This window comes from Condylura cristata, unplaced genomic scaffold, assembly GCF_000260355.1.
Source record: "Condylura cristata isolate star-nosed mole 26May11 unplaced genomic scaffold, ConCri1.0 scaffold00008, whole genome shotgun sequence".
Lineage (NCBI taxonomy): Eukaryota > Metazoa > Chordata > Mammalia > Eulipotyphla > Talpidae > Condylura > Condylura cristata.
In genome coordinates, this window is record NW_004567109.1 from 38,230,341 (window position 1) to 38,239,742 (window position 9,402).

Here is a 9,402-nt window from a genome sequence, read left to right on the forward strand (position 1 = left end):
AGTTTGTGGTCAGGACATCTTACCCTACAGAGTTGGCACATGAGCATCAACTCAAAACACCAGTTTGGTTGACAGACATTGGATGCACAGTCTGCTGTATGGTTTTATTGAACAGATATTTAAATAGTCAGGCATGTTCTAACACTTTAAATGTTAACTTTTCAATTCTCACAACAATATATAGTAGTAGTGTTAACAAAATCACTGCTTTACAGATAAGAAACTGGGGCATGGAGATGATAAGTAACTTTCCTCAAGATCATATTGCTAATAATGGGAAAAACTAGACTCCTTTGCTGGGGAGACTAACTCCAGATAATTTGATCTTTACTGTCATACTAGGCTGTTTCTCCAAACAGATTAATTACAAAGGGGTATGAAGACCCAGCCAGATTGGGGCTGGATGAGGGAAGGGGGGGAAGAGCACTTTGATGAACTAAAAGCGTCACCTGGGTGTGGATGGGAAAACAGTTGACCCCAAGTACAAAAGCCCAGGTCTTAGTCCCAATACTGTACCAGTTAATTAGTTATATCTGGGGCAGAGTAAAAGGGCATGGAAATCAAGAGCATATGCAGCTATGAAAAGATGGACAGTGGGAAAAATAGTTGCATTTAGTATCAAGATACTACAGCTCAAGTCCTAGCTTTGACATGGACATACCATGTGATTGTGCACAGACCTCATAATTTTCCAGACTTCATTTGAATCTCATATACTATTTACAGGATAAATGTGATGATGAAGGGGCTTAACACATGTGAACATATCTTGAAGTGTCATGAGATAATGATATGATTATGTTTAAGAGTAAAAACCACAGTGATTTTTCAAGAATTGCATTGTATTGCAGAAGGAAAACAAAAAGCAGCTGACTTTGAAGACCTACTTTCTAGTCAAGGTTTCAGTGCACACAAAGACAAAAAGGGACCCCGAACAATAGCTGAGATGAGAAAGGAGGAAATGGCTAAGGAAATGGATCCTGAAAAATTAAAGGTAAGTGAGCTCCTGACTTGGAGTGAGTCCTTGTGCCACAAGTAATGTGTGTGAAGCATGAACATGGAAGCCACTGTGGACAGACCTGTGGCTGGGGATCATCAGCTTCTCTAACTTTAGGTGGTTTGGAAAGGTGGAAGAGAGGAGGCTGAGGGAAGTGGGGTTTCTGGTTTTCTCAATATTTCTGTCTACTTTTGATCAGAGCAAGTCTGTTTTTTTCAGATGAAAAATTATCTTTCTTTTACTTATCTTACTATTATACTTAATTGAGGTACACTATTTACAACTTACCTGTTTTTGTACTGGGCTGTTTCCCTAAGTCGGCTATTGTAGTTAGTGCAACAGTAAGCAGAGGAGTGCATTTCTCTCTTCAAATGAGTGGTCTTGCACTCTTTTCATTCCCACCTGGGAGAGGAATTGCTAGGTGATGTGGTAGGTTCATTTTTAATATCTGGGAAATCTCCATGCTGTTTTCCATTAGAGGCAAATTACATTTCCACCTACAGGATAAGGGGCTCCCTTTCCTCCACATCTTTGTCAACACTCGTTTCTTGTCTTTCTGATATGGATCATTTCCATAGGTGTGAGGTTATTTCATTGTGGTCTTGACTTGTATTTCTCTGATAATGAATGAGGATGAACATTTTTTCATGTGCCTGTTGGCTATCTGTATGTCTTATTTGAAGAAATGAACAATTTTATTATTATTATTATTATTTTTGGTTCTGGAAGTCCAGATAAGATTTGTATGGGGGGAAAAAAGAAAGTTTTTCCATTAAAATCATTTATAAACCATCAACTCTATAATTATATTTCATCGATGAGAAAACAGATGGACATAGGTTAGCTTGGAAAAAAAAGAATGGTTATCTTGATGAATTGTGAGAAGTAGTGGAAGAGTTTGTAAATGTCAGGAGAATTGGAATGCTCTCTGCAAATGGAGAGTCAGAAGTTTTACATGACAAAACACTAAATGTGCTGGTATTAAAACAAACTGGAAATTGACTTGTTATTGCTTCAAAGTATCTCTAAAAACAGGATTAACATAACCACTGAATCATATGCATTTTGAAAAATATATTTTCAGATAGATTAAAGCATTTGTGGAGGTTCTTTTAGAATATGTATTTTTTAAAAAATAGGTTCCTTTATTTGAATTTGATTTTCATTTGCTTTAACGTAAGGCTTATGTTTCCTTTGAAAAGTTTGAACTCCAACTGCGTAATCTTTGTTCATTAGGCAACTATGACTCTTTCCTCTAAAAGAAAGTCATCTCTGTCTTTTAAACTATGTTTGATGATTTAGTTGGTATGGAATATTTAGTTGTTTGGGAGAGGAGCCACCATTAACCTTGGTGAAACCATGCATTTATTGAACAACAAATACTCACTGAGCCCTTGCTATGTGCTAAAGGCTGATGCATTGTAACAAACTCTCCCACTAGTCACCTCTTTGTTCAAACTATGAAGAATCAAACTAGAAAGTTCATAGTCTGAATGAATGACTAAATGGATTAATTTATGTAATCATTTCTGAGCATTTTTTTCTTTTTTGAGGCAGGCATGCTATTTGAAAGAAATAATACCCTTTCTCAAGCAACTCTGCCCAATGTAGTGGAATACAAACATACAGACTGTTACAATAAAGTGTGGCACATTTCATGGTAGAAATATGTTGAAGGGAATTTGTTCATTTTTTTCAAGGAATATTTAGTGTCAGATGCTGCGCCATACCATACCATACCAAGGCAGATAACAGGGACCAAAATCAACATGGGTATGCCATCTTGGAGTTTATACTTTGGGAATGAGGAATTATACTTCCTGGGATGGAGCAGGAAGGAAGGAATTTAAACTCCCAAAGGCTAGCAGGATGAAATTCCTGAGCAGGCTTTTGAAAGAAGACAAATAGTTAGCCAGAGACAAGGCAGGAGATGGAGTTGGGAAAGCATTGCAGGAGAGGAAATGGGTTGGCCCATGAATGCAGGGACCCCCAAACACTTTGATGTTGCTAGAGCTGTAGGAGTCTGAAAGTCCCAGTGGAGAACTAGGTTGAAAAACATTTGAATTTCTTCATCCTCCTGCATTACAGATTCTGGAATGGATTGAAGGCAAAGAGAGAAATATCAGAGCACTTCTGTCCACGATGCACACTGTGCTGTGGGAAGGGGAGACCAAGTGGAAACCAGTTGGCATGGCAGACCTGGTGACACCAGAACAGGTGAAGAAGGTATACAGGAGGGCTGTGTTGGTAGTGCATCCAGATAAAGTGAGTATGGCTTGCGCTGTTGTGTCAGTTATCTTTTGCTTTTTTTTTTTTTAATTTCAGTATGTATTTTTCTTACTTCATTATTAATTTTTTGGAAAATATATGACTTTCCCCCTCAGGTGTGGTCACCGTACTTTATTTTCTGAGCATGTATAAAAACATCAGACTTTCAATTTGCTGATTATGAGGCCATCTGTGTAATAAAGTCCTTAGGCTAAAATGAGGTATTTAAATAAATAGTTATACTTTATGAAGCAGGTGCAATCAAATTATGCATGATGAATAATGGAATAGGGGCTTACATAGATAAAATTCCCCATTAATTTTTAGGACTTAGATATAAATTTTGTCTTGACTAAGACATAGAGAGAAGGAAATTTTTCTCTGGAGATACAGCAGTATGTTTAGCCAGCATTGTAGTGAAAAAGCATTAGAATGGAGTTGGCAAAATTGGGGAAATCAACAAAATATCCCAAATTTTGTGAACTAAATCGATCACTATATTGCTTATGCTAGCTTATGTTTTCATTAAAGTATATGTATTTCTATGTTTTCTACAATGTCAGAAGGTTCAACTATTGCATGGCCAAGTTGAAACCCTCACAAATCACAGAAATATCCACGGCAGGACTAAATTAGGCAGTGTATTAGTCTTAATCTCCTCCAGTTCAGTTTTAGCAGTCATCTCTGCACTCCATGCAGAAATGGGTCATCTTGCTGTCATGTGAGCCTGGCCTGTGACACCCGGTGATGGTTGAAGTGCTCCATGGGAACAAGTGCTTGAAATTGATGTATTTGATTTTCATTTCTCCACGTTTTTTGGTGGCTGGCCTGAATAGAAGAATTAATGGGAAACACTTTACCTCAATGAATTGAAATAGCAAGAGAAACAGGACCCTCAGCCCCACCCCAATCTACCCCAACTGTATGACTTAGATTACAGGTCTCCAAGAACAGCTATTTTTAGAAATGGGGAAAGGGGAGGTTAAAAATGCAGTTCATTGGAGATGTGCTGTGATGTGCCTTAGTCACTTGGTAGATAATCTAGAGATGGGAGATATGTCTGAGAATTTTTTGTACCTAGTAGGTTCATTTTTGTTTATAGGTGAATTCCTAGGGGGAGGGCATTTGGGGAAAGTCATCACAATTAGGGTTACATAGACTGGGCTGCTAAAAGGTAAATTACCTCATAGAAAAACATTTCAGTTACTTAGCACTCACATATTAGCAGTGAAAAATTTCATGTAAGTAAAGCTTAGGTTTGTGGTATTTAATGTGTGTTTTTGCTTTTTCCATAGGCTACTGGGCAGCCCTATGAACAATATGCAAAGATGATTTTCATGGAGCTCAATGATGCCTGGTCTGAATTTGAAAATCAAGGCCAAAAGCCCTTATATTAATGTATGAGCTTTCCCATCTCTGCTGCAGACCTGTGCTAACGCTTAGTGTGTGTCACAATTCTGAGGTTGTCACAGATGAACCAAAAACTCCAGTAACATGTATCCAGTACTAACCTGTTAAATTACTTGTGAATTAATTCCTTATTGATAAGGAATGTGGATATTTGTTTTCTCAGCCCCCACCATAAAAGATCCAAAGCAGGAGAGGAACTTATAGTCAGATGACCTTGCACAATATTCCAGCCTGCCCTTTGGGGAACCTACTCAGCATTTTCTGGGGAAATGGAAAAATAGAGGCCACAGGAGGCATAATATCCATCTCATTGTCTGAGGATTAATGAGCAAAAGTTATGATAATAGGATTACATGATGGATTTTAACTAATGGTTTTTAGATTTTCTTGGAAAGATGTAATTTGAGTAACAGCTTTATATAGATTCTAGCAACACAACCACCATTTTTTTTTTAATGGAAATTTACTATGGTCTTAGCATAATACTACATTTCTTTTGGTCAAGAAGAGGAACAGCTGTAAAAGAACTTGACTTGTGTCTTCGAAGATACTATACTACAATGTAATAGCTTACCACCAACTCTTATTGGAAAAATTTAAAAAGTAGTGAAAATGCTAATAAGAGAATATAAGGTATAACTAAGGATAACAGGAATCTTTATTCCTAGTCAGAAAGTAGGGCTGCTACCATACTCTCCCTTTAGAAAATTGTGATTTCTTAAAGGAAATGTTTTTAATACCATAACAATGCTAAACCTGGACTTGAAAGAAACTTTAATTTTGTTATGAGGCTTAATGCTCTTCCTTTTCCTTAGCCAAAAAAGTGTTCTTAGCTGGAAATAGGTTGTAATGTGGTTTGGTAGGACTGCTACATAATATGGACTCTAGATTTGTGTAGCGTCCTCTAGATTTGTGAGCAGTTGTGGTCAGAGAAGAGAAGATAGCCCTGAACACTTGTCACCAGCCTGGTATAGTCACGGTGAGAGTGCTGTGCTCACTGCAGACTGGGTCAGATGGCTTGGTGGGATTTGCTTTGAGGGACCAGGTTCCCCTCCCTACCTGGTGAAAGTGGTCTTTTTGGATTATTACTTGGGGGCTATTGCTTTAAATGTAGGTGGGGGTCCACAGGAATAGCACTGATACAGGGATGTCTATGAAAGCAAAGCAAGGATGAAACCTTGGCAGACCTTGTAATGATTAGATTTCAGTCCAGTGTTTTGGCAGTTTCTCACTTTGAAGGATGAGCAGCTTTTACCCTGTGACCAGTGGACCCCTTTCGGCACAACCGCAGTGTGCCCAGAGTATATAGATAAGGCAGAGGGGCACAGTGATTTCCACACTAGTCTTAAAAGGGTTCATGCTCAATATTGTGTAAAGCTTTCAAAAGTTGTTTTTAGAAGACAATCACTTTTGTTTGTATTTTTTTTGTGTGTGTGTGTGGTAAACTGTACCAGAAAAGCAGCATGTCAAAAATACTTTTTTTTCTGTATAGAACTCGCTTCCATTTGTTTTTGATTATAAAGATTCATCATTTATTTTACCTTTTACTGACAATGTAAAACTCGAAGAAAATGTTTTCTTTTGAAATATACAGCTGCAAACTGTTCAAGGTAACCATAACAAACTAGCTGTTATTTATTAACATATTATAAAATAATGTTTGATCCAGTATGTGCTTGTCTTATTTAAAATTGGAATGTGAGACATGTTGCTGTGACCTGTTTTTTCTCATTCATTCACATTTGTAGATATTGTGTGAACTACAGTATATAATGATAATAATTATAAAAGGCTATTATGTGAATGTCACGTACATTTTGAAATGATAGAACTATATTAGCTTTGTATCATGTTTGGATAATTCATAAATATTCACAGTTTAAAAGATCGTTAAACATATAATTAACAGTGAGAAAGAATCTTACCTAACTTAAATTTGGGAATTCCCCCTCCTCTATTCCGGATACATTAAAATTCTGGACCCCTATTTATCTCAAAACTCAACATGTGCAGACCAACAGGGTTTTGCATTCCTTTAAAATATCTGGTTGTGACAGAGCTTGTTGTTGATCAGATTCACTGTTTCATTCATATTTATTGTAATATATTTTTTGTTTTGTAAATATGTTACACACAAAATGTGATTGGTCTAAACTATTTGTAATGTATATTAAAAGGCTCAAAAATACTTGTAGAGAGCTAAGTAATTTTTGCACTTGCAGGGATGTCATAACAAGCTTGAATTACACCTTTATTATTCACTTTTTAGAAAAAAAATATAGGGAAGAAAATAAAAAGCACATAATAAATTTGCACCAGGAAGTAATCTGACAAGATTTTGCTTTAAACTTTAACCACACCCATTCTCATCCTTCTCTACACACTCTCTTTCTTGCTTTCATACTCATACTACACATCCCATCATGGTGTCTGAATACTGTGCTTCAAAAAGAATCAGCATAGAGATGTGGGTTTTCTGAGTAAGACAATTAATGGATTTTCCAGGCTGCATTTTTATGCTGAGGCAAAGGCATTGATCCTGGAAATCTGCTTTCTTAGAAAGCAGTTATTTTATTTATCTCTTTTTTTTGGTTATATCTTTTAAAAAATATTGTATGACCTGTTAGTTTTAGTTTTGTTAGGATAGAAGTAGTGTTTATTTGTTAACAAATGCTGCAAATCAAAAGCATTTGAACCATCACTGTACTGTCTTTGGAAGACTATTCCCGTTGGGTTCTAATGTACAAATGAAACACTGTTATGTAAGGAATGAACACAGCAATTGAATTCTAGAAACAGTTATCATAGTAACAGGACCGCTTGCCTGCCGGAAACATCTACTGAGAAATTTAGGTCAAGCAAACAAATTTTGGTTGTTCCTAAAATAAACCATGATGTTTTAGCATAATGTTATAGTGTTGACTTGAGACCAGAAAACTGGGTTTGAGTCCTGTTTTGTATAAGTCCACTGTTTTGTAAAAGTCCACTTAGGACTTTTACATCAGGCAAGTTTCTTAAAGATTCTAAGTCTCAGTTTTATTACCTGTAAGTGAGAGATCTTCTAATAACTCTGCATTGTGACAATGTGTGTATAAGCTGTCTATTTTAGGTGGCTACTCACTACACTGTAATGGTTGTTATTGATAGTTGATAAAACAATCATAGGCTGTTTGTTATCATCACAGGCTAGTATTATGGATGGAATTACATTGTAACTTCAGGTTATGCAGAGTGGATAAGTTACTAGCAAAGAACAGCCAAAAGTAACTTCTGTCCTATCCCTTTTTACTGTTTCCTTGGGCTGACCGATTTGTCTTCATAGAATAACAAAGAAACTTGCACTGTAGTTTTTATTAAGGAAATGACTATGTGAAGAGATGGGGTAGCTGAGAGGAAAGAAAACTAACACTAGCTGATGTCAGTAGTGTTGCATCATACTTGCATTTAGTTTATGCAGTCAGTTGAGAGTGCCCCACTGTGAATATTGCCACTGAATCTATTTTGCATTCACTGACCTATGTTTATATATATATACACACACATATACCTCATTTACATTTCAAAAACTTCCCAGAGGCAGGTTTTTGTTAATCCTGCCTTAAAAGACAGTCTGGTGGGCTTTACTCAGAACTGAGGCTAGAACTTTTTAATATATAAAATAGGGAAATACCCTATCCTAATCTTCTAGGTAACATTAAAGTTTGCTAATTCAAACAATGTTTGTGTATAGTACATGTAAGATACTAATTGAAATGTAAGGGAAAATCAAATGAACAAATGGATTTCATTGGCCAGTTAAACATAGGTGTTGCTATTATTTCTAATTATATGGCAGTTCCTGTCTTTTGCAGGGCATAAGATATGTGAGGAATAGTGTAAGTGCTGCCGGACTTTCTGATGTTAGTACTTGATCTCAGCATCCCCACTAGTTACCCACCTAAAAAGGGAGGTTGTAAAATCTAGTTCATAGTGTGAAGGAATTTAATGCAAGGAGTGAATCTAAAATTCATTTGACGATGGGTCACTGGTAGTCCAGGGCAGTGTGGGAGACCTCAGATCTAATCCATCCCAAAGCATACTGATGCAGGTCAGCTTCACTACTAAGGTTTTACTTTGTTTTTATTCTTAAGGAAATGTGGAATGGCTAAGGAGAAGAGCATTTTTTATTTTATTTCATTTCATTATTTTTTTTTTAGTGAGCATCTTTCCGCTGGAAGTGAATTTTCTCAGGAGATGGTTGAAGCCTCTGGCTGACTTTCTCTTTACGGAGTTTAGTGAACTGGAGAGGACAGATGGTGCAGACAGAAAATTGTATTTTTCTGATTCCAGACATTACCTTTGGGCAAAGACCTCATTTTATTGGTTTCTCACCATCTTCCAGCATCTTACTGCTGAGCCTAAGGCACTGAAACCAAGCTATGCCTGTGAAGTAGTGTCAATTTTCTTCAAATCTATTTCTTCAAATCTGCTATGGGGCTGGCCTCAGATTGTCTGGAAGCCTTCAGCAAACCCTTATATATGGCTTTCCAAAAGCATATGGATGGTTGAGAATGGAAGAAGTGAAATCCCCATTAATTTTGGAAAATCCTCATCAAGCAAGGAGAAATGTCTTTAACTTCCTCATGAAACCAGTCTGGCACTACAATAAGGAAACAAAAAAGAACAGGCTTCCAGGGTTTTGTTTCCCCCAAGGGCTTTGGCACATATTTTAAAAAGAACATGCTATT

General features: G+C 36.7%; 1 protein-coding gene across 8 annotated transcripts in view; it reads left to right on the plus strand.

The window, feature by feature from the left end:
- Positions 1-6,863, plus strand: part of DNAJC6 (DnaJ (Hsp40) homolog, subfamily C, member 6) — a 128,002-nt gene extending 121,139 nt beyond the window's left edge. For 7 of the 8 annotated variants that reach the window (XM_012722451.1, XM_012722452.1, XM_012722456.1 and 4 more), the window contains 3 exons: positions 852-994; positions 3,086-3,262; positions 4,561-6,344. In XM_012722451.1, the coding sequence (XP_012577905.1) occupies positions 852-994; positions 3,086-3,262; positions 4,561-4,662 (422 nt within the window). In that variant the 3' untranslated portion in view covers positions 4,663-6,344. Of the gene's footprint in view, positions 1-851; positions 995-3,085; positions 3,263-4,560 lie in introns of all 8 variants that reach the window. The other variant, XM_004679079.2, reaches the window with a different exon arrangement.
- Positions 6,864-9,402: the final 2,539 nt, after the last annotated feature.